This window comes from Heptranchias perlo, chromosome 6 (genome assembly GCF_035084215.1).
Source record: "Heptranchias perlo isolate sHepPer1 chromosome 6, sHepPer1.hap1, whole genome shotgun sequence".
In the NCBI taxonomy this organism is placed as follows: domain Eukaryota; kingdom Metazoa; phylum Chordata; class Chondrichthyes; order Hexanchiformes; family Hexanchidae; genus Heptranchias; species Heptranchias perlo.
In genome coordinates this window covers 20112256-20137512 of record NC_090330.1, presented here as the reverse complement: position 1 = coordinate 20137512, position 25257 = coordinate 20112256, and the positions used below count along the sequence as shown (strand labels likewise).

The window sequence follows — 25257 nt, the reverse complement described above, 5'->3', positions numbered from 1 at the left end:
ATGGAATTGACACCATTGCATGAACAGGCACACGAGGCCTCAGTTTAAATATTTGAAGCAGAGTAAGGTATAAGACAATGGGGAGAGAACGGGACAGTGGGGTTAGTTTTGGATTGCTCTAGCAAGGAGCTGGTACAGGCCACAGAATGGCCTAATTTTGTGCTGTAAACACCTATGGTTACATAGTGGCTTTTGCATCCTAGGACATCCCAAAATGCTTCACACTCCAATTCATGACTTTTTTAAGTGTACACACCCACTGGTCATGGCATATAATGTAAATAGATGGTGCACATCAGTGTGACTTATGATGTAGTTGTACCAAAGATGCAACCTAATCTAATGATCTAAACATCAAACTATCTGTTATAAAGCTTTATCAGTACATATATTTTTCCAATGATCAGAGTTGCTGGTGGCCTTGGATATTGCTTATTTTGCACAGCAAGACATGTTTGCTATCTCCTTTTTATCTTACTTGTTTAGAACCCTTCTGGACTACAAAGATCAAGGAGGGAAGCCATACTCCTTGCCAAAATGAAGCACACCAACATTGTTGCATTTAAAGACTCATTTGAAGGTGAGTAAATCATGAAATTAATTAATTTATCTTTTCTTCCTTTTTTGGCCAACCTTCTCCTCTGTCTTGATTCTAGAGTTCCTACTGTCTCTCAACATCTTCCGAAGGAATTGACTTCTTGCTAAGGTATAGTTTTAAGGTGCTGGTTGTACTCCAGTACCTTGCTTTAGTGGCCATTCTTTACGTGTGGCCAAGCGGGCATCATAACCAGATCTAATCCTGTTCTCACACTACAACAACATAAACAACAACTTGCATTTATATAGCGCCTTTAATGTAGTAAAGCGTCCCAAGGCACTTCACAGGACTGTTATCGAACAAAATTTGACACCGAGCCACGTAAGGAGATATTGGGACAGGTGACCACAAGCTTGGTCAAAGAGGTAGATTTTAAGGACCGTCTTAAAGGAGGAGAGAGAGGTAAAGAGGTGGAGTGGTTTTGGGAGGGAATTCCAGAGCTTAGGACCTAGGCAGCTGAAGGCACGGCCGCCAGTGGTGGAGTGATCAAAATCAGGGAGGTGCAAGAGGCAAGAATTGGAGGAGCGCAGAGATTTTTGAGAGTTGTAGGGCTGTAGGAGGTTACAGAGATAGGGAGGGGCAAGGCCATAGAAGGATTTGAAAACAAGGATGAAAATTTTAAAATCGAGATTTTCCTGGACCGGGAGCCAACATAGATCAGCGAGCGCAGGGGTGATGGATGAACGGAACTTGGTGCGAGTTAGGATATGGGCAGCAGAATTTTGGATGAGCTCAAGTTTATGGAGGGTGGAAGATGGGAGGCCAGCCAAGAGACCATTGGAACAGTCGAGTATAGAGGTAACAAAGGCATAGATGAGAGTTTCAGCAGCAGATGAGCTGAGGCAGGGGCGGAGACGGGCGATGTTACAGAGGTGGAAGTAGGTGGTCTTGGTGATGGAGTGGATATGTAGTTGGAAGCTCATCTCAGGGTCAAATAGGACGCCACATTTCTAATAGGGATCATTGAATACTGATTAGCAATGAGAATCCTGTCAGTTTTCCCCTTTCTAACCTGGAGCACTGAGGCTGGCTACAGCAGTACTAATGTTACTCAGGCTGAGATCAGCAAACTCAGCAGAGAACATGGATTGAACCTAGGACTCAGCTATTCATTGCCTCAACCATCTGAGCCATCGGGGATTAACATGTAACGTGGATCAGTATGCAGCTTACAACAGTAACACAGTTATTAGCTTGGATCATCCTGTGTTAACTACCTGCTATTCAGGAGCAGGGCAGAAAATAGGCTGAAGTCCAGCCCCATCGGAACCATGCCCACTTTATGTTGCAACGCAGTTTCCAGTGGGCAGGACCAGTGAATGTCATGCTCTCTGTGGCATTGCTTGAAAGGGTATATGCCAGGGTGATCAAGAGGCAGTGAAGCCTGATTGGCATTTTAGTAGAAGCACCCAATGACCATTTGTGCAGCTTCTGGCACAGCTCCCAGTAATGACCATAGGGAACTATCTTAGGGTCTGGTTCAGCAAAGATGCAGGTGCAGAGCTGTGCCATTGCTGCAAGACCACCTACAGAGACCATGCATAGTAAAGTCAGCTGTGATCTGATACTTGGCACCACCTGCTTGGCAGGCATGCTGTAATGCCGGCCAATAGGGACAGTGCCTTGGAATAGCGCAGAAAATCACTGTCCTCGTAGTCATCTTTTATAAGAACATAAGAACATAAGAAATAGGAGCAGGAGTAGGCCAATCGGCCCTTCGAGCCTGCTCCGCCATTTAATAAGATCATGGCTGATCTGATCCTAACCTCAAATCTAAATTCATGTCCAATTTCCTGCCCGCTCCCCGTAACCCCTAATTCCCTTTACTTCTAGGAAACTGTCTATTTCTGCTTTGAATTTATTCAATGATGTAGCTTCCACAGCTTCCTGGGGCAGCAAATTCCACAGACCTACGACCCTCTGAGTGAAGAAGTTTCCCTTCATCTCAGTTTTGAAGGAGCAGCCCCTTATTCTAAGATTATGCCCCCTAGTTCTAGTTTCACCCATCCTTGGGAACATCCTCACCGCATCCACCCGATCAAGCCCCTTCACAATCTTATATGTTTCAATAAGATCGCCTCTCATTCTTCTGAACTCCAATGAGTAGAGTCCCAATCTATTCAACCTCTCCTCATATGTCCGCCCCCTCATCCCCGGGATTAACCGAATGAACCTTCTTTGTGCTGCAGCACCACCTCACATTCAGCAGCCATTAAATGGGGTTGAGTCCTGAGCTGCTCTGTCACTTGTCTGTAGATTTATGGCTGCACCTTGAGATTTCTTTACTTTGTTCCCTGCCCCGTCAGGTCTTAGATCTGATTGCCTGAATCATGTTACAATGAAAAGGCTCCAATAATTATTCTTTTAAAGTCAGTGATCATCTGTATTTATATACATGATACCAGAACTGAGAGGGTACAACTGTCAGGAAAGACTGAACCAGCTGGGGCTCTTTCCTCTAGAAAAAGGAAGACTGAGAGGCGACCAGATAGAGCTCTTTAAAGTTATGAAAGGGTTTGATAGGGTAGACGTACAGAAATGTTTCCACTTGTGGTGGAGTCCAAAACTAGAGGTCATGAATATAAGATAGTCACTTCAAAATCTAATAAGGAATTCAGGAGAAACTTCTTTACTCAGAGAGTGGTGAGAATGTGGAATTCACTACCGAATGGAGTGGTTGAGGCAAATAGCATGAATGCATTTAAGGGGAAGCTAGTTAAGTACATGAGGGAGAAAGGAATAGAAGGGTACATTGATAGGGTGTGATGAAGTACGGTGGGAGGAGGCTCGTGTGGAGCATAAACACCGGCATAGACATGTTGGGCTGGATGGCCTGTTTCTGTGCTGCAAAGACTGTGTAATTCCATGTATTTTGTAATTTGTGATCAAATACTGTTATTCTGTACAAAAAGAAATCCTGTAATTGTATATTGTTGCTTCAGGTACTATTTCATTTAGGATTCCACTATCCTAAATACCATATACATATTTAGTGTTGTGGTATCTTTTTCTATTGCAGCTGAAGGGCATCTCTATATTGTGATGGAATATTGTGATGGTGGAGACCTCATGCAAAAACTTCTGCATCAGAAGGAAAAATTATTCCCAGAAGAAACGGTATATTTCCTCTGTTAAAAGTCATAATGTAACTTAACCCCAACCTCAGGAGAGCAGAATTCACTGGTGTGAATTATTTTGTGTCTACTTCCAGCTATCCTTGTGGGCTGACTGGTAATGGGTGCCCTTTAGATGAAGCCACAGGAAAATGAGTCTGGAGGGCTGGGGGAACACGTCCTCCTCATTTAAATGGCCATGTCTCACCTGCATCTTTTGTAGGTGAAGTCCCAGGGCTGTGTAAAGGGGTCAGAGACCTGGCATCACAGGTCTCCACCCCTTTTTATTGACCTTTGCATCTCAAATCGGCATCCCCGGGCATTGATGCTAGGAAAGTCGGTCCTTATGTCTATATTATATATGTCATACTTCAGACATTGTACTTTGTTATAAATGCAAAACAATTTTAAAATGCTGGGTGCTTCTAACCTCTAGCATGAAACTGTTGAGCACATTCCAATCTGCAAAGTTGCTTGACTGAACAATTGAGCTCTGCATGACCTGAACTATTTATTTATGAACAATTAGATTTTGTGGCCTTAAAAGGACATAGATTCACTGTAACAAAATAATACATTGTGCATTATATAGTATAACACTCCTGTCCTCCTCAGAACAGCACATTATTCAACTTACATAAGTAACATCACAAGAGATCCATAAGTGATATAATAAAAACAGTACGTCTGTCATGCTTCAAGTGTTATACTGCCACTTTTTGCATCACCCTTTATACAAAATCATACATCAATTGAAAATACTACAGTTGACACCATGTTTTAACCACTCGCACTTTTTTTAAATAAAAGAAAAAGGAAGCCAAGGTACTGAGCTGCAGCCTGAAGACCAAGTGAACCATCCACTCATGCTACTTAATAACAATTACCATAAAGGGGACACAGCTTCACCGTAGCACCCAAATGTTATATTACTTTGTGCATTACATTGTGGAACATTCCTAGCACACCATGGGAGTTTCACTAAATGAACATTATGTGCACTTTGTCCATCACAGTTCAGATATGTGTGACATAAAAATAATTAGCTTTCTGTTATCACTCTTTTACATAGAAAAAATGCTTTATAGACTATTTTAAATTAATGGATAGGATAACTATAAATTGTTTTTAAAAAATTACCTCAATAAAATAGTAACTTTCACAGAATGTATAGTGCATTTTTCATGAAACTATAGCCTAACTGCACTGTCAAACTTACAACAGCGGAATGATTTGGTTAATGTTTTTACAGGTGCTTAACCTATTTGTACAAATCTGTCTTGGAATGAAGCACATACATGACAGACGAGTTCTACACAGAGATATCAAATCCAAGGCAAGTATTCCTTTTTACAGAGGAACAAAAAATTAAAAGAAACTGAGCAGAGAATGTTAGACTTTATTAAATTAAGAATTGCATAATATTTGGTTGAGTTCTTACTAATTTAATGGAACACATAGCTAGATTTTTGAAGTTTGGCTTTGTGACGCAAATTCAGTGTTCCGAAATGTGAAAAGAGAAGTGACTGGCAGTGCTAGCGAACATTTAACTAGTTTGTATAATTCTCCTCTGTCGTCTGTTTTAATGGAGGTTTTAGCCCATTTAAGGTAACTGGGCTATTGCCTCCATTAAAATAGCAGACAGAATTAATTAATCAACATTCACCAACAGCGATTTCTACTCTCTGATGTGAATTGAGTATTGAGCCTAATGTGTTCTGCATTATTACTATCTTCAAACAAGATCTGATGGTTTTGTGGAAATCAGAATGATGCTTAAAAATTGTGGGAAGAAATCTGAAATGGATATTACACTTCTCAGTGACTCAGCATGTAAATGCACCACCCAGTGTGCTACCAAGCCAGAAAGGTCCCAGGTTTGACCCCTGGTCTGTGGTGAGCTAGCTAACCTCACCAGACCTAGTAAGGTTGCTATGCTGTGCTACCCTGCTACTGGCCTGCTTAGTTCTGTAAATTTGTGCAGTTGCCCACGTTGTTTCTTGAGTGTGCTGCGCGGTGCTTTCATTAGCCCTGCCTCAGAACAGCCATTACAGGATAATTATCTTATTGCTGTGTCATGTATGTGCTATGATGAATCACAAATTATCTATATATTAACAATCTTGTGTTGGTGATATAGTATCATTATAACGAGTCTTTAATGTTGTTGATTGGTCTGCACTAATCACATGACACAATGCACCAATCAGATCATTGGAAAAATATTCAACCTGTTTTCAAACTGTAGTAGTTCATCGTCATTCCGTTAATCCTCCACCTCTTAAATTTTGCTCACTCTACCTGGCCTTTGATCCTTTTCCCGGGCCTGGTTTCAGCCTCTATTTTGCTCGTTCAGGCTCACCCCGAGTACTCTAGCTCCTGCTGTGCACCATCTCCACCACCCCCCACCCCCCAAATTCTGGCCCCGTCTGACCCTGAGTGCAGCAGTCTGCTCCTTGCTCAGCCTAATCTGACCGAGTGCAGACAGCTCCCTGCTCCTGCCCATCTCTGAAGGTGTGTGTAGAGTAAACAAGGAGTGGCCGTTTAAATATGTCAGCTTGGGTCTGTTGCTGGCAATGTTGCCTCCAAGTCATAAGATTGTGCGTTTGCATTCCACACCAGGACTTGAGCACATAATTTAGATTCCCATTCTAGTGCACGACTGACATAGTGCCGCACTGTTGGAGGTGTTGTCCTTCAGATGAGACATTAAACTCAGATTTTCGGGCAGCCACGAAAGATCACGTGGCACTATTTCAAAAAGAGTTCTCTCTGTATCCTGACCAACATTCCTTCCTCAACCAATACCACCAAAAAAAAGCTTTGTTTCTTTGCATGTTCGTGAGCCCCATATATGTCATCGTAACCAGATTACAACTGTTTAGTTTTGTTCCCAGAATATGCTTGTCTAATTAATATGCATCACTGGAATTGTACTTCAAATTGAGCATGTGGATCGCTGAAAGGAAAGTGATCTGCATTTTGAAAGTTGAACAGGTACTCTCCCTACTCAAAGGATAACACCAAAGTCAATGAATTAGTAGAATGTGTATTAATGTACATGTTAGCAGATAACTCATAGAATTTGTTAATGTGCTGGTACATAATGTGGGTACAATTTAGCTTTGTTGTCTGATTTTAAAATACAGAACATATTCCTCACTAAAAATGGAGTGATCAAACTGGGAGACTTTGGATCTGCACATCTTCTTAACAGGTAAGGTTATTAGTGGAACCGTGGCTGTCATTATGTTGATGCATTTGAGCATAAATTTGTTTTTGAAAAACCCTAACAATGTAATAACTAATACACTGTATAGCCAGCTATGCATGATATGAAATGTTTCAAAAATATTTGTCTTGTTTCTTTCCTGTCTACAGTCCCATGGCTTTTGCTCACACCTATGTAGGAACACCATACTATGTATCTCCAGAAATTTGGGAGAATAAACCTTACAATAACAAAAGGTATGAACTTAAACGTGCAAGAGGTGATAGACTGGTAATGGAGACTATATGCAGGGATTGTCACACTTCCTGATAGGAATAGATTTTATTTTTAAAATTCCAACTGTTAACCAGCATTAGATAGGTACAAGTATCCAGATTAATTTGTTTATTTTTATAAAGTTTTTTTTGCTATTGACAAGTACATATACTGACCGGAGCTTTCTGCTTTTGTGCTCGTCAGCCTGCAGTTTTAGGCCCATTCACTTTAATGGATGGAATATCGTGGGACTGGTAATCACAGAAGCAGAAAACCCCAACCTCTGCATTTTTCAGCGCATTGTGTTATACACCAAATAAATTACATTATTTAGATTCTGTTTAACAATTAGAGAAATAATTCTGGAGACTGGATGGCACAGTGGGTTATTACAATTGCCTTTCACCTTGAAGATATCTGGGCTCAAATATTATTGTTAGTTTGGGTGGATCGTAGGGAAATGGAACTGTGTAAAATCAGCCTCCATGAGTGGCCTAAATTCAGCTTAGGCAAGGATATCTACCTGTGCTAAAATTTCTATTTCTATTTTTGTTTCTATGTAACCACCATTAATTTGTTACTCAGTGAAAGCTATATTTGTTGTGCAAGATGATGAATATGTTTACATCTTGTGGAATGAAAAGTGGCTGTATTTGTTTTGTTATTGAGGCAGTATTCTGTTCAACCAGATAGAAATAACTGGATTAAATCACTATCTTCTACTACATCGTATCCATACCTGGAGTCTTGATGATGAGATGACTCTTTCTGGAAAGTGCATGTGTGGATGATGGTAAGGGCAGGATTGTCCTTGGCTGTGATACCCACTATGAACAAAGAGCCTAACGACATTCACGATTTAGGCCTCTTCTTGAATGAGGAGCTGGACGTCCACTGATACCTCTGTAATTGTACCCCAAGAGCCAGCAGCTTCTGGGGAAGAATGGGAGAAGCTATTTAAAGCACACACTCACTTATAGCATCGTCCTTATAAACAGCTGCTGTAAGGAAGATTAATAGTTTTTTGTAGATAAGAATGTATCACTCAAACCAGTGAAGGCATAAACAAGAAATCTTGTCTACTTTTTGCCTATCTACTAGCACAAGTAGTTTTTGTAATTGAATTATAGTAGAATTTGTAACTGAGTGTAGTCGAATCTACCTTTTGTACTTTTCCAGTGATATTTGGGCCGTGGGATGTGTCCTATATGAACTCTGCACTCTACAGCATCCTGTAAGTAACAGTTTTCTTTCGAACAATAGGTACTGTCCTCTTCAAGAAGTAAAAGGAGTTTAGGGGAGTTGGTAGAAGTTAAAACAAATTCAGAAACATCTTCAAATTTAACTTTGTGGGGCTGTCTATGAATACAGAATTTCATGAGATGGTTTATGATGTGGGGAGACCAAGAGAGAATAGAAGAAAAGATATATCACCCACCCAAATAGCTACTGCTTTTAAAAAAAAGTTTTGTATTTATACAGTGCCTTACTGTAGTGTCTTAAAATGCTCCATTGAGAGAATTACTCTTGAAGTGCATGTTATGTTTTTGAATTATGTTGTGAATATCTCTTTATTTTATATTGTGCAAATTAAAACTATTTTATCTGTTCTATTTTACCAGTTCCAGTCTAATAGTTGGAAGAACCTCATCCTGAAAATCTGCAAAGGGTCCTACACTCCAATCCCAAAGCATTATTCCTATGAACTGCAATATATCATAAAACAAATGTTCAAAAGAAATCCAAAGGATCGCCCCTCTGCCAGCACCATTCTTGCTAGGCATTGCTTTGCAAAGCTTATTAGCAAGTTTTTATCGCCTGAGGTGAGTAGGGATACAGTGCAGTTTTTTGGATGAAGGGTCATTCTTGAAATGTCTTACTCTTTCAGATGCTGACTGACTTGTCCATTTCCAGCATTTTGGGATTTATTTACAGTTTCCAGCCTTTACATTTTTTTCTTTTTATTTCATTAACTCTAATTTTTGATACGTTCAACCCATTACTTATTTTTCCCAGATGATGAAGAAGGAGTTTTGTGAAGTAACGACCAAAAAGAAGAAAACAGCACAAGATAAACATCGGACAATGCAGAAAGGTATTAAGGCACTTCAAGGAATAGTAATTATGAGGAAAACTATGCTGTTCAATATTCTAATGAATAAGTTGTGAAATTAATCAATATACAAGTTGGCATATTTCAATCCATTTCAGCCAGTGTACCAAGTAAATTTGAAGAAGTGCCCTCCAGCACAGGTGGAAATGAATCCAAGGTTTGTATGAACTCTTGGTAAATATGCTCTAATATTTAAGCACTAGAACATGCAAGGTACACATAGCATATAAATGTAAACATATAAAGATTTAATTGCAGCCATGATTCCCTCTCCTAAGTACTGTCCAGTGATCCCTGCTAGAAAATGTGGTTCTGTGCCAGTTGAGGGGAGGATTTATGCCCCTCCCCCCTTCCTCCCCAAATTCAAATAGCCCGCTGACGCTCACTGATCACATCAAGAATGGCCATTTGGATGAAGTACTGCAGGGAGCATTCCAACATTCATTACTACTTGAGAAGAGGAGGGGAGAAAATTTGGGGAGAGCTATGAAAGAAGAAAACTACATTTTTTTTTGTATTGCTTTAGTCTTGAAAACTCAGTTGAGACCCTTAGTTGTATGAAAAAGATGGGATGTCATTAACTGTTGACTAACATAGGTCCTTTTGTGACATGAGACACTATAGGACTTCACTGATCAGCTCCATTCTCCTATATCTCTGCTCAGCTGTGGTTATTCTTCACACCGCTGCTATCAATCAGATGTCCTCCAAATGGATTAACTTATCTCATGCCATTATTTTAAGTGCCATCATGATTTGGAAGTGCTGAACACTTAGTACTGCCCCATTCATAAGGGCAGGACTATACTAATCCTAGTCAGCTAGCTGTGGTTTCCTGTAAAACTTGGAGAACCACTGCAGCAAACTGGAGTGCCCATTATGTGAAATTTGCATTGCCCAATGCACACCCTTTGATATACTTAACCACTTTGAGTCTACTGGCATAAAGTGAGGGTAGAATTCACATTAGTAAGTGGATGGAGGGGGTTGGGTGGAGCTTTGCTATGTATTATAATGTCGAGACATTTTTCAGAATCTGGCATATATGCCAACTCTAATTGTTATAGAGTTGCAGGACAATGCTGCTGAAATATCAGGGGAGGTGGGTGTCACTAGAGGTGATCTGTGTGTGCTGATTTTGGAATCAGTGTTGATCCACTGTAAAGCAGGTGCTAAATATGTACTGATATCAGTATCAGTTTGGTGCCCAATTTGTAATGTTGCAACAGCACTACCCCACTCCAGTACTTCTGTTCCAGTTTCTGCTGCTCCAAATGGGCAAGCACGCAGGCCTTTAGGAAAGATTGTTTTCTTAATTATTTTACCCCATTTTCTTTAGTTAGTGTTTTTGTTTGATATTTTTTCCTTTTTTCCTTTTTTGTGTGATGTGACATAACATTTTTAAGAAAACCGCAGAGGCATCTCGAAAGTGGAATTCAGCAGAAGGAGAAAATGTTGCCAAGCATCTAGCTCAAAAACCATTGGAAGAAACAGCTTCTGAAATGGAAGGTAAAATAATTCTTCATGACAGTAGGTCTGCTGCTATTTTCAGATGTGGAAAATTATACCGGCATTGTTTGGCACCAGCGACATTTATGAACTCAAAGCTTTTACTATTATTTATCTTACTGGTGCTAACCCTGACATTTATAAGTTACATTAATTTGATGTAATTCATAAAGTTCTTTTTCTAATCAAAAGTAGTCTAATTACTTCATTCTACACGGTTTGATTGGTTTTTGGTCTTCTCCACTTTTAAATCCTACCAGCCTTCCTTTCCTGTAGCTGATGCTACAGTTCTGTGTTGTGATTTTTATAATGCAGGAAATGTAATTCTATGAATTCTTGTACATATCTAATTGGAAGCAAGCTGAATTGATTGTGTGGAAATATACAAGTTGGTTAACACAAGGAGTATTTATGCAGTCCTTTCTCTCAAGTTCAAATGGGTGGGATTAGAATCCATGATAGAATAAAATTGTACATGGTTTGTGTAATTAGCAAGTCTGATGGACTGAACCACCTTTTCTTATTCTGTCCTTGTGTGTGTTCTCCTGTTACAAATTGTTTAGCCAGTTTTTTTTATTTCACTAATAGCAACGCCAAAGGGGGACCATGTAATAATCCAAAGTGGCGAAGCCTCTAATGCGCTCACTCGAAAGCAATGGAATGAATTCCCTCCAGATACAGTGTTAAATATACTTGAAAATGCGCAACTGACATCTAACATGGCTGCTGAGGAAGTTAGCAGTGGTAACTTTTATTCTCTCTGTCTTGAACATTTTGCAAAGTGATTCTTTTTGCAGGAAAGTTCTGATACTGACATGTTGATATTTATTAGGTAACCATGTAACAATTTATCCTAAAAATAATCCTCGAAAACAGTGGAGCCAAGGCCCTCCTGAAACCGTACTGCATTTTCTAAAGAATGTTAACTCGAGCTTGGCTTCTAAGACCTACACAATAGATAAAGGAGGTAAGAATTTGGTTTAAAATCTTTTCAGTGAACATTTCTAACTGCTTTGATAGGACCTCTGGTAAAATTATTGTTATAACAAATCTATTTATAAATAAATTTATGTCTGTAGTATCTTTGTAGTTTCTGTAGTGTTTCTGCTTTATCGGTGGTCAATAAACCTGAGTCTTTTCTGATTATTTATTGTAACTCCATATGTCACTATTTGCAGTCCTCCAAAAAGTAGCCATCCTTATAGTTCCCTTTCCACCTATCTTTCTGAAAATAGGACTAATAAACTTAACCTTATAAAAACAAATGTACAATATTACCCCTCCACCCATTGCACCTTTCAATTGCTCCAACCACCTTTCTCTCCCCCTCCCACCTCTCCACAAGTATTCTGATACTCTGCTGAGGTACATTGCTTTGATCCCAATTTACTTGCCATACTAGAAGACAGTACCAGATTTGGCCGCACTCCTATACTCTATGGTTTAGCCCTGCAGGGTTCTGTTGTGAGGAATACATGCACATGTGTAGTAGACTAATGATATCACATCGTGTGTTACTGGGAAGTAAACATAAAATTTGAGGATCTCGGCCTAAACCTGAGCTCCATTTCCAATGACTACTTGTTGAGCACTGGCCATCGTCAGCAGTGAGAGGGAAGAGCTATAGAAATCTCTGAGCAATGCTGTGAGAACTTCTTATCTGAAGACTCTAATATTTTACTCTTTCAAAACACTAAGGCATCGATTGTAACCCCCTCGCCCAGTGAGAGTGATGCGTGGGAGGGGTTATTAGGCCAAGTTCACTTACCGGCCTGAGGCTGCACCATTCCCGTATCTTCAATGACTGTGACGTCGGCCGAGGCTTCTGCTGCAGGCAAACGAGGACCTAATTTAAATTCAAAAGTCGCAGCCCGATGACGCCATCGGTGCCACAATGTGATTTTCATGACAAGTTGTGGGGGGGAGGCCAATCCGGTGTTAAACCCGCCACAGAAACCTGGCGGAAGGCACCGACTGCCAGTGGAGGCCAAGGTAAGTTTAGAAAAATAACTTCTCTGTGAAATTCTTATGGGCCAGGAGGAGCAGGAGTCCTTGGGCTTCCTCAGCCCCAGCCTTGCCTCTCCCCCTCGGTGCTGGTATAGGCTGCCAAAGCCCTTGCCCAGCGCTAACTTTATGCCGAGGATGGTTCCCTTGGGTCCCCGGCATCTTAAGGCTCCCAACCTGATTTCCGCTCCCGTCCGCCGGCCCTGATGTCAGTCCTGTATTACTTAAATGAGGCCCGGGTGTTAAAATGGCCCAGACCTCACGCTGAGATCCCCATTGGGGTTTTGCTCCCGCCTGCACCCCTGCCCGTCCTGAATGCAACCCCCAGTTAAAATTGAGGTATCTTATTTCTGACATTAGATCATTTTTGTTTTATCTGAAAGAGCAGGTTATGACATTTGAGTAATTAGAGACTGTTGTAGTTGACACTAAAAGTGTAAAGCTTTACGTAAACTCTCCATATAAACTCTCCTACTCATATTCACAGTCACCTCCTTGAACTTGCCATCTCACGTGGCCTTTCTATTCCCATCATCTCAATCACAGACAAAGCTATCTCTGATCGCTTCCTTGTATTCCCTCACCACTCACATTCCCCTTCCCTCCCCCCTTCCAACCCAACATGCTTCTGTGTTCGCCCCTGGGAAAAGCTCCCCCCCAACTCACTTACAAAGGCACAGTCAAACTCCCAACTGCCTAGCCTTTGGCCTTTCATCTGCCACGATACTTCTGCTGCTACCAATCTGTTCAGTCACACTCTCCTCTCCACCTTTGATGCCCTTGTCCCCAGTAAAACCCTTACTCTTTCCCATCCTGGTCGTTCCCCTTGGTACCGCCCCCATCTTCGCTCACTTAAGTCCAGGGAATGCTGATTTGAACATTTATGATGCATGACTGGTTTAGCCATTCATCGCCACACCACGCACTATCGCGCCCTGCTCTCCTCTGCCAAAACTGGTCACTACCGCAGGATCATCCTGGAATTCAAAGATAACACCCGGCTTCTTTTCAACACTACCAACTGTCTTCTTAAACTCCTCTCCCCTGCCCCCTCCACCCTCATCTCCAACAGCAAGTACAATGAGCTCATGGATTTCTTTGTCACTAAGATTTGAGACCATCCATTCAGCTGCTTTGCTGTATTCCTCCCTTGCCCTAGTCCTGAACTCGCATCTTTCTCTAGTTTCTTCCGTATCTCCTCTCATGCCTTCTCCAAGCTCAACTTATCCACGAGACCCACCTCCTGCTCTCTTGACCCTATTCCCATTAAACTGCTGACCACCCAAATTCCCTTCCTGGCCACCAGGCTAGCTGATATTGTGAACAGTTCCCTCTCCTCAGGTACTGTCCCTCTTCCCTTCAAATCTGCTGTCATCACTCTCTCCTCAGAAAACCCACCCTTGACCCCTCTGCTTTTGCAAACTACTGCCCCATCTCCAACCTCCCTATCTCTCCACCCTCTCCTTTCCTTTTTCCCTTCTCTCTCCCCTTCTCCCCATGGGTATTTACAACACCATACAGGTAACTCTATGCATTTTATTCAGAGTTGTTTAAATTTTTATGTGTTTCTTAATGTTATATTTAGTCCTCGCTAGTAAATTTTCAGTTGGGAAAAAAAAATCAATATTATAACTCAAACTGATTTTGTAAAATCTTTAGAGTGATTTCATTGGCCAAATTCTACTACTTGCTAGTTTGAGATTGGTATTTCTTGCAACATACCAGTACAGGATTGATAACTTAAAAAATCGAATGATTTGATTGCTTGGTTTTCTGCTGTTTACCTGTTCTTCACTGCTACTTGTTAACTGGATCAAACTGTTTTTAGTTCTTTCACATTTATTCAATCAATCAGATATTTGATTGGCAACTAGTCCTCATTTCAGCCAATTGTTGCCCTACAGATGTACGCATTTTCAGATGTGAGGCCTTTGAAAGGTGTGAAATAGTGGGTGATATTGAGGCCCTGGAAAAGATTCAGAAGAGGACTACTAGATTGACATCTAGTTCAAAGGACCTCAATTACCAGGATAGGCTTAGAGAGCTGGGGTGTTTTACTCTAGAAAAGCATAGACTTCAAGGAGATTTGAAATAACGAAAGGATTAAACTCGGTCCCTGTGGATAGGCTATTCGAGCCAGATAGGATAGGGAGAATAGGGGACATAAGTATAAGTTATGTAAACATACAACTAGGTTAGATCTTAGGAGGTATTTCTTTTTGCAGAGAGTAATCAACCTCCAGAACAAGTTCCCAGCAGGTGCAGTGAGTGCAGATTTATTGCAAGCGTTCAAAAGGGAGGTGGATGTGTTTTTGAGTGTGGCCCACATAGCTGCATATAGAAGGCAGGTCAGTATTGGGGGATGTGTCTCCCAGTCACCATGGTCTCCTGGAACTTTTTTGATCAGCTTTGGGGGTCGGAGAGGAATTTCCCAGAGTTTTTCCTAAATTAGCCTAAGGGATGGGGGTTTGCAAATGGTGTGTAGATGTCATACATGACCGTATAGGGCAGGCATGTTGGACCAATCTGTCTTTTCCACTCTTATTTTCATATATTTGTAATGAATGCAAGAGTTAAAGAAGTATATAGATAGGTTTATGTTGCACTGTGGTATCTAAGTCAGAAGTTACACTTGCATAGTATTTAAGTGTTTAATCATTTCTTCAAAAAAAAGCCCATATAATGTAGCACCTTAAATAATGGTGATAATGAATAAGCTGTAAAATGCATTCCAGTAAATATTTAAATATTACAATGATCCAAATAGTTTGGTGCAGTCTTGAAGCTTTCCTTTGTGGCTTTTGACCATTATTCTGAGACTAGTGGAGTGTACCGCATTTATGAAAAATATAGTAGCTTGTACATCACTGCAATGCCAACATTTTATATTGCTATAATGTGTGAGATCATATATAGACAGATAAAACACATAGATGGATCTATTTATGTGCATTCTCCACTAGATGGAGCAAGCAGCTTTTATTAACAATATATTTTAAACATGTCGTCTATCTATATAATTAAAATAATCTGCAGTATATCTACAGAGCTCAGAATATCCTGCATGGCTCAAATTTGAGATTCACTGAAAAGCAAAATAGAAAAAGACGTATTTGAAATTCTTTTCACAGTAAAAAGAACCATCATGTCACAAAAACAATTCCTGATGTCACATTGAGTCTCCGCCCATTATAAATCCCTAAATATAACATGTAGAACAAAATAAATAGAAAACAATTCTGGAAAAAAAATCATCAAGCCTACCCATCCCCTCTATGAATGCCTCCAACAATTTTCTTTGGTGCAGGCTACTTCGTTCTCAGGCTCTCCATCTGCTCCTATCTCAAGCTTGGATCCTTACCTGGGCCTTGTATCATAATGTTTTCTGTGCCTCTATAGATGCACAACCTGAGAGCATCATGCCCCTCAGTGTTGCTTATTTGCTCGTCAGTAAAACATGCATGCATGTTTGTGATTACCGACCACCTGTTTTTTTTGTCCATGCATATGCTCAGTGCTGCTTTTTTTAATTCTCCTCAGTGGCAGTCACAATCTTTTCCAGTTCTCAGCACATGCTCACTGCTGCCCAAGTGGCACCTCTGCTAACTACTCCCAAATGTGCAACTCAAGAAAAAAGGCAAAGCAAATTCAAAAAGTTTAAAAGAAAAATGAATAAAGGCATAAGAGAATAAAAGACATAGAAAAAGGTCCAGAAATCATTATCGACTGATGAATACACTAAGTGTTTCATATATGGGAGAGAGAAGATGATAGAAGAATAGCAGAAGAAAGCAGATAGAAAGACTGAGAAAGACTCAAATAGAAAAACATAGAGACAACAGCAAGAGAAAGGGCCTCAGCTTTTCACCATATATAGTAAAGACTTGAATGAAGAAATAGAGAGTTGTATATCCAAGTTTGAAAATGACATTATGTTCGGGGGCGCTGTAAGTTGTGTGGATGGGAACAGGAAGTTACAGAGGGACGTGGACAGACTAAGTGAGTGCGAAAAAGTATGGCAGATGGAGTTCACTGTGGGGAAATGTGATATCATCCATTTTAGATCTGATCTTAATGGTGAGAGATGAGGAGCAAGGGAATTTAGGTGTCCATGTGTACAAACCACTAAATGCTAGTGTACAGGTACAAAAAGTAATTAAAAGGCTAATGGAATGTTGACTTTTATCTCAAAGAAGGTTGGAATTCAAAAGTGAGGAAGTAATGGTTCAGTTGTACAGAGCCTTGTTCAGATCCCACTGGAGTACTGCATTCAACATTGAATGTCAGAAAAGATATATTGGCCTTGGAAGTTGTACAGTGCAGAATCACCAGAATGATACCAACGCTTAAAGGGTTAAATTATGAGGACAGGTTGCATAAACTTGACTTGTATTCCCTTGATTTTACAAGGTTGAGGTGTGATCTATTTCAGGTATTTAAAATGAATAAGAGATTCCTCTGGTGGGGGAATCCACAACAAGAGGGCATAATCTTAAAATTAGAGCTAGGCCATTTAGGAATGAAATCAGGAATCACTTTTTCACACAAAGGGTAGTGGAAATCTGGAACTCATTCCCCAAAAAAGCTTAGGATGCTGGGTCAATTGAAATTTTCAAGACTGAGATGAATAAATTTTGTTAGGTAAGGGGATCAAGGGAAATGGAACAAAGGCGGGTGAATGGAGTTAAGGTACAGATCAGCCATTATCTAATTGAATGGAGGAGCAGGCTCGAGGGGCTGAGTGGCTCACTCCTGTTCCTTTGTTTCCTATACAGAAAGAGACAGAGGGAGATAAGAGTTGGACAAACATAGACAGAAATAAATAACAATTAGACGAGGGGAAAGATACATTTAAATTTTCTTTTCATCTGTAAGCAATATGATGAGAGATGAATTAGTTATATTAAAAATTAATTGGTCTATTTTTCAGTGGGTGTTCTTCAAATGCCAATTATAAATTATTCATGTTGTCAGACTGCATCTCTTTTCAGGCCTAATATTACTTGACTGTGTATTTTCAATCACTATCCTCTATGTAGAGTACAGAGTTCCAAAAATCACTAGGAGGCAATGGTATTTTTTTTAACGTTCTGACAAGCTAAAGCTCTTCCACTAGACCAGAAATGAAGGTGGACTGATTCAATTTATTCTTCAATGTTGGATCTAATGCACATTATTCAAGAAGCATCATTTCATTTCACACTGTAGCAGTTATGTTCCTTGAATGTAACAGTCTATACATTATACCGAATATGAAGTTGTCAACGTATTCCAGCAGAACAATTTCTTTGACTAGTCTGTGGGACAGCTCTGCTCTCCCAATTTTGGCACAAGTCCCCAGATGTTCGTGAGGAGGACTTTGCAGGGTCGACTGGGCTTGGTTTGCCTTTATCGTGTCCGGTGCCTAGTGGTCCGTCCGGTTTTATTCTGATTATGACTTTTTTTAGCGAGATTTTACAACTGAGTGGCTTGGTAGGCCATTTCAGAGGGCAGTTAAGAATCAACCACATTGCTGTGGGTCTGGAGTCACATATAGGCCAGACCGGGTAAGGACGGCAGGTTTCCTCCCCAAAAGGACAGATGGGTTTTTACGACAATCCGGTAGTTTCATGGCCACCATTCCTGGTATCAGTGTTTTAATTCCAGATTTTTTATTTAATTAATTGAATTTAATTAATTGAATTTAAATTCCCCAGCTGCCCTGGCAGGATTTGAACTCATGACTCCGGATTACTAGTCCTGTAACATAACCACGATGCTACCGTACCCCTGACATAGTCATACTCACAGAATCATACCTTTCGGCCAACGTGCCAGACTCTTCCATCCCTGGGTATGTCGTGTCCCACCGGCAGGACAGACCCAACAGAGGTGGCGGTACAGTGATATACAGTCAGGAGGGAGTGGCCCTGGGAGTCCTCAACATTGATTCTGGACCTCATGAAATCTCATGGCATCAGGTCAAACATGGGCAAGGAAACCTCCTGCTGATTACCACCGACCGTCCTCCCTCAGCTGATGAATCAGTCCTCCTCCATGTTGAGCACCACTTGGAGGAAGCACTGAGGGTAGCAAGGGCACAAAATGTACTCTGGGTGGGGGACTTCAATGTCCATCACCAAGAGTGGCTCGGTAGCACCACTACTGACCGAGCTGGCCGAGTCCTGAAGGACATAGCTGCCAGACTGTGCCTGCGGCAGGTGGTGAGCGAACCAACACGAGGGAAAAACTTAGTTGACTTCGTCCTCACCAATCTACCTGTCGCAGATGCATCTGTCCATGACAGTATTGGTAGGAGTGACCACCGCACAGTCCTCGTGGAGACGAAGTCCCGTCTTCGCACTGAGGACACCATCCAACGTGTTGTGTGGCACTACCACCGTGCTAAATGGGATAGATTTAGAACAGATCTAGCAGCTCAAAACTGGGCATCCATGAGGCGCTGTGGGCCATCAGCAGCAGCAGAATTGTATTCCAGCACAATCTATAGCCTCATGGCCCGGCATATTCCTCACTCTATCATTACCAACAAGCCAGGAAATCAACCCTGGTTCAATGAGGAGTGTAGAAGAGCATGCCAGGAGCAGCACCAGGCATACCTAAAAATGAGGTGCCAACCTGGTGAAGCTACAACTCAGGACTACATGCATGCTAAACAGCGGAAGCAACATGCTATAGAGAGAGCTAAGCGATTCCACAACCAACGGATCAGATCAAAGCTCTGCAGTCCTGCCACATCGTCGTGAATGGTGGTGGACAATCAAACAACTAACGGGAGGAGGAGGCTCTGCAAACGTCCCCATCCTCAATGATGGCGGAGTCCAGCATGTGAGTGCAAAAGACAAGGCTGAAGCATTTGCAACCATCTTCAGCCAGAAGTATCAAATGGATGATCCATCTCGGCATCCTCCCGATATCCCCACCATCACAGAAACCAGTCTTCAGCCAATTCGATTCACTCCACGTGATATCAAGAAACGGCTGAGTGCACTGGATACAGCAAAGGCTATGGGCCCCGACAACATCCCAGCTGTAGTGCTGAAGACTTGTGCTCCAGAACTAGCTGCGCCTCTAGCCAAGCCGTTCCAGTACAGCTACAACACTGGCATCTACCCGACAATGTGGAAAATTGCCCAGGTATGTCCTGTCCACAAAAAGCAGGACAAATCCAATCCGGCCAATTACCGCCCCATCAGTCTACTCTCAATCATCAGCAAAGTGATGGAAGGTGTCATCGACAGCGTCATCAAGCGGCACTTACTCACCAATAACCTGCTCACCGATGCTCAGTTTGGGTTCCGCCAGGACCACTCGGCTCCAGACCTCATTGCAGCCTTGGTCCAAACGTGGACAAAAGAGCTGAATTCCAGAGGTGAGGTGCGAGTGACTGCCCTTGACATCAAGGCAGCATTTGACCGAGTGTGGCACGAAGGAGCCCTCGTAAAATTGAAGTCAATAGGAATCAGGGGGAAAACTCTCCAGTGGCTGGAGTCATACCTAGCACAAAGGAAGATGGTAGTGGTTGTTGGAGGCCAATCATCTCAGCCCCAGGGCATTGCTGCAGGGGTTCCTCAGGGCAGTGTCCTAGGCCCAACCATCTTCAGCTGCTTCATCAATGACCTTCCCTCCATCATAAGGTCAGAAATGGGGTTGTTCGCTGATGATTGCACAGTGTTCAGTTCCATTCGCAACCCCTCAAATAATGAAGCAGTCCGAGCCCGCATGCAGCAACACCTGGACAACATCCAGGCTTGGGCTGATAAGTGGCAAGTAACATTCGCGCCAGACCAGTGCCAGGCAATGACCATCTCCATCAAGAGAGAGTCTAACCACCTCCCCTTGACATTCAACGGCGTTACCATTGCCGAATCCCCCACCATAAACATCCTGGGGGTCACCTTTGACCAGAAACTTAACTGGACCAGCCACATAAATACTGTGGCTACAAGAGCAGGTCAGAGGCTGGGTATTCTGCGGCGAGTGACTCACCTCCTGACTCCCCAAAGCCTTTCCACCATCTACAAGGCACAAGTCAGGAGTCTGATGGAATACTCTCCACTTGCTTGGATGAGTGCAGCTCCAACAACACTCAAGAAGCTCGACACCATCCAGGACAAAGCAGCCCGCTTGATTGGCACCCCTTCCATCACCCTAAACATTCACTCCCTTCACCACCGGCGCACAGTGGCTGCAGTGTGTAGCGTCCACAGGATGCACTGCAGCAACTGACCAAGGCTTCTTCGACAGCACCTCCCAAACCTGCGACCTCTACCACCTAGAAGGACAAGAGCAGCAGGCACATGGGAACAACACCACCTGCACGTTCCCCTCCAAGTCACACACTATCCCGACTTGTAAATATATCGCCGTTCCTTCATTGTCGCTGGGTCAAAATCCTGGAACTCCCTTCTTAACAGCACTGTGGGAGAACTGTCACCACACGGACTGCAGCGGTTCAAGAAGGCGGCTCACCACCACCTTCTCGAGGGCAATTAGGGATGGGCAATAAATGCCGGCCTCGCCAGTGACATCCACATCGCATGAACGAATAAAAAAGGGACAATTTCTTTCCACAGCAAAACCGTCAATAAACATTGTATTTATTCAGTATGGATCCATGGTCTTTTTAAAAAAAAAATTGGAATGAGGTTAAGACACAATGGGACATAATTTAGGAGCTTTACTCTGCGCTGCACCTGAGCCAGGTGTGCTTATTGCTGACACTTTTCTAAAATTGTTCTGTTCCCCAACACTGGTATCCATTGCCTTGATGAGCACAAAAATCTAACCAGAATGTTATTGGAAAAAAAAACAAATGTAAAAATACAGGTAGAATAAAAAGAAAATAAATGCCAATGCTGGAAATATGAAACAAAAACAAAATGCTGTGAAGTACAAAGCAAGTCAGTCAGAGAAAAGACAAGTTGATGTTACGGGTGTAACCCTTTGTCAGAATGTCAGTAGAACTCCTTTCCTGTGACATTTCTATTTTAGCTTTATGCAACTTTGAGATCAACTTTCACATGCAATTTCACAGAACTTGTGCTCTAGGTGTTGCTGCACAGTAGTGTGAATTGAACTATTGGAGTTGTATTACTATTTGGTGAGGATTACTTTTTGTTTGGTGTTTTCCGGGGAACTGGAAAATAAAACATCTCTGCTGGTTTGTAAAGTGAATCTTGTATTCAGTTTACATCCAACTACAGTTTTTTGTGTATGATATGAATTACCAATTAGGTTGCATTCTAACTCATTAAAACTATGGCAGCACAATATACTAGAATTTAAAAGAAAGTACATCTATGTTGTACATAGGAATGTACATGCCCCAAAAAAACATTGCAGTCCATATAACTGGTCCCAAAGTTTAAAAAAAATACACTGCTCTATTGCTTGCAGACCTCAATTACTTTTTGTGTCGGACATTTCTCCAATTCCTTCATATTTGTTGACACTACCTGCCTTTCCTGTCTCCCTGGGCAGCCTGTACCATATATTCTATGTAAAGTAGATAAATGTAAGTGGTATATTAGCTGTTCTGAGCTTGAATATGTGTCGACTTGTTGTAGTCTGTTATTATGTCAAACTTCATATTAGGGCTCAATTTATGTATATCTATGTACCTCTTATGAGAGAATGAGTCTTTTTCTTCCAGTGGAAACATTCCTAATTTCTATAGCCTCTCCTTGTAGCTCAGAAGCAAAATCGAAGTTGTCAATTTAGTTGTTCACTCTAATGCTAGGGATGTCCTCACTGTAGTACGGTGTCCAGAACTGTACAGAGTGCTCCAGGTAGGACTGGAACAGTGCTTTCTGGTGGTTCTTTTCCCTTCTTGTGTTCTTGTGCCCTATCTCTCTGGCTATACAACCTCTGTGAATGATTTGGTTTGTAGAGCTTCGTAGTATTGTGTGTGCGCATTTTTTTTCATGTATAAAACCTAATCACAAAAGAAGCACTAAACTTGCCTAATTTGAAATCATAGTGCTGTGTTCGCAACATTTATATCAAACAATGGCCAGTGAATAGGATTATCATCCACTGTCAGCGACAAGAAACAAAACTTTTCCTTAATTATTGAAATATGAAGGCAAAGGGCCAAAGACCATAGTGCAGGATACCACCATGACTGATAAGGATATGATAGAAGATGAGGTAAATCAAGAAGCAGTGGCTATACGATGCTATACTTGAGTTTTAAAAGCCTGTAGATTATAGGTGGAAGGGAAGAATGAGGGAGACAAACATTCCATGATTTTGTGATCATGAGAAAGAATTAATTAGAGTAGGAAACTGTGTAATGAGGCTTGACTTTAATACAGGGAAGTGGAGGAAAAGAATGTATAATGGTGCATTTGTTGCTGAGGAAGAATGACTGAGGAGCAATGATCATGGCATAAATTTAAAATAGAGAAAGATAAGAAACATAAGGGGTGAAATTCGACTTCGGCGGCAGCAGCTAATGGAAAAGAAAGTCTGGCAGGGTATAAAACGGGCTGTTGATTCGCTAGCGCCCGTTTTGCACTACCGCTGAAGTGAAATTTCACCCCCATAGTGACAGAGAGAGGAGTTGGAGGTGAGCAAAAGATTATTAGGCTGCAAGTGAGTTGTGTAAAATTGTAGTGGCAAATTAAATCATGTATTTGGTTTCTTAATTCAACTACTTGGTCTGTGTGGATAACTATCTTCTGTGTGTTAAATATTGCAATAGCTTGGAAATTGATATCCTATTACTGTTTAGTTTTGAAGCCATATAACTGACTGACTTTTTCTTAGCACCGGGAACCTATCTCATTGGTCCACTGTCAGCTGCCAAAGCTGGAAAGGCTGATAATGTTGATGGTGAAATGGAAACTATCGAGTTGGATCCACAGAGGTTGGAACCCAGATCCGATGATGAAGACACGTAAGTTCAAAAGTTATTCGGACATACAGGATAAAAAAACTTTTAGGCCATTCACAAAGGCAGCGTATTTAAAGGAGACTAGTGCTAGTGGAGGGTGCATGGCACAGTGGACAGAGGTGCTTGCATCTCCTCTCTGAAAAGCATTTTCTGCATGAGAGGTTTGTTGGTGGACAGCCTCTTATAATGTGGAGCAGGTTACAGACTTATTTATGTTTAGCACCAGAATGCAAATTCAAGACTGAAAAAGATGTTTACCCACCCCCCCACCTCACCATAATGATTTTTTTAATCAGCTGATTGGCTGACACTCGCAGAGACCCATCACTATGCTTAAAAGACTCCAAACCAAGCTACTGAAAAATCAACATGGAGAGAGTTTCTGCTGGCTTGGTTTGAATACACATTCTAATCCCAGACCAACTTATTCTAGTCCAGAGAACTAAGATCACAAGATAATTACAGATATGGAATGCATTTAGCCTATCTTAATTCATCTATCCAATCCAGGAATTGCAGCATCCAATTGTCCGAGTCATTCTGTAATTTCTAAGCTATCTCCTCCGATTCCACTGGCCCTTCTAGGTTGGCATCGTTTGCAAATCTGACCAGTTTGCATTGATTTTCTTTGACTAGAAACAGTAGCAGTCCCAATATTAACCTGTGAGCCACGCGACTTAATACTCCCCCTTCCCCTACCCACCTGACATAACTACTCTAACGTGTAGCTGTTGTTTCCTATTTTTCAGCATGTTTCATATCCATTCCTAAGTAGGTTGGCAAGATCTAAGGCTTAGGGACCTCGGAGCAGGATCATAGGTGTTGCTGCAGCTCAACTGCCTAAACCTGCATACCTTAGAAACCTAGAGCACTGATAAGTTTCCCACCACTTGATCAGCCAGAATTACCCTACCCATAAAGGCATTGGCATGCGGGGTTATTTTGAGCCAACTGGGAGGTATCCCCGGTCCCATTTACAGGTCTATCTCTCCAGGTCCCATTATGATCCAGGTTGAGGTAAAATAGATATCGAGATGCCGCATTTTGTTGTTTTTGCAGATGTCGAAATGACTGCTAAATACCTGTTTGTTTTAACTATTACAGAGACTTTGAAGAAGGAAATGAGCCGGATTGGGTGGATGAATTGAAGAAACTGCTGGAAAATAATCTTTCAAGTACTGTTCTAACTGAATAACTGAAATGCTGAAAATAAAGATTTTTTTTTTCATTTGAATTCTTTTTGTCATCAAAGAATACAGTTGTTACAGGAAAAATTTCCAGGGCTCTAGGGAAAGAGTGGGACTAATTGGATAGCTCTTTCAAAGAGCTGGCACAGGCACGATGGGCCGAATGGCCTCCTGCGCTATAAGATTCTATGATTCTATGAAATCCATCAAAAAAACTCAGGGGTAAAAAAGATTTTTTTAAAGTTCTCATCTACTGTTAAATTGGTCATTTTGATAACTAAAGTTGCTGTAACATTTTTAAATATTCAATTCCCTGCTGAATTTTAAAACAAATTAATGTGTGTGA

At 41.4% G+C, this 25257-nt stretch overlaps 1 protein-coding gene across 2 annotated transcripts in view; it reads left to right on the top strand.

Annotated features, from left to right (window-relative positions):
• The window catches only part of nek3 (NIMA related kinase 3), a 29247-nt gene extending 4289 nt beyond the window's left edge, over window positions 1-24958 (top strand). For both annotated transcript variants that reach the window (XM_067985874.1, XM_067985875.1), the window contains 14 exons: window positions 487-580; window positions 3618-3715; window positions 4964-5047; window positions 6861-6928; window positions 7093-7179; window positions 8378-8432; window positions 8821-9021; window positions 9215-9293; window positions 9410-9468; window positions 10718-10820; window positions 11409-11564; window positions 11653-11787; window positions 23598-23727; window positions 24829-24958. In XM_067985874.1, coding sequence (XP_067841975.1) covers window positions 487-580; window positions 3618-3715; window positions 4964-5047; window positions 6861-6928; window positions 7093-7179; window positions 8378-8432; window positions 8821-9021; window positions 9215-9293; window positions 9410-9468; window positions 10718-10820; window positions 11409-11564; window positions 11653-11787; window positions 23598-23727; window positions 24829-24919 — 1440 coding nt within the window. In that variant the 3' untranslated portion in view covers window positions 24920-24958. The remainder of the gene's footprint in view (window positions 1-486; window positions 581-3617; window positions 3716-4963; window positions 5048-6860; window positions 6929-7092; window positions 7180-8377; window positions 8433-8820; window positions 9022-9214; window positions 9294-9409; window positions 9469-10717; window positions 10821-11408; window positions 11565-11652; window positions 11788-23597; window positions 23728-24828) is intronic.
• Window positions 24959-25257: the final 299 nt, after the last annotated feature.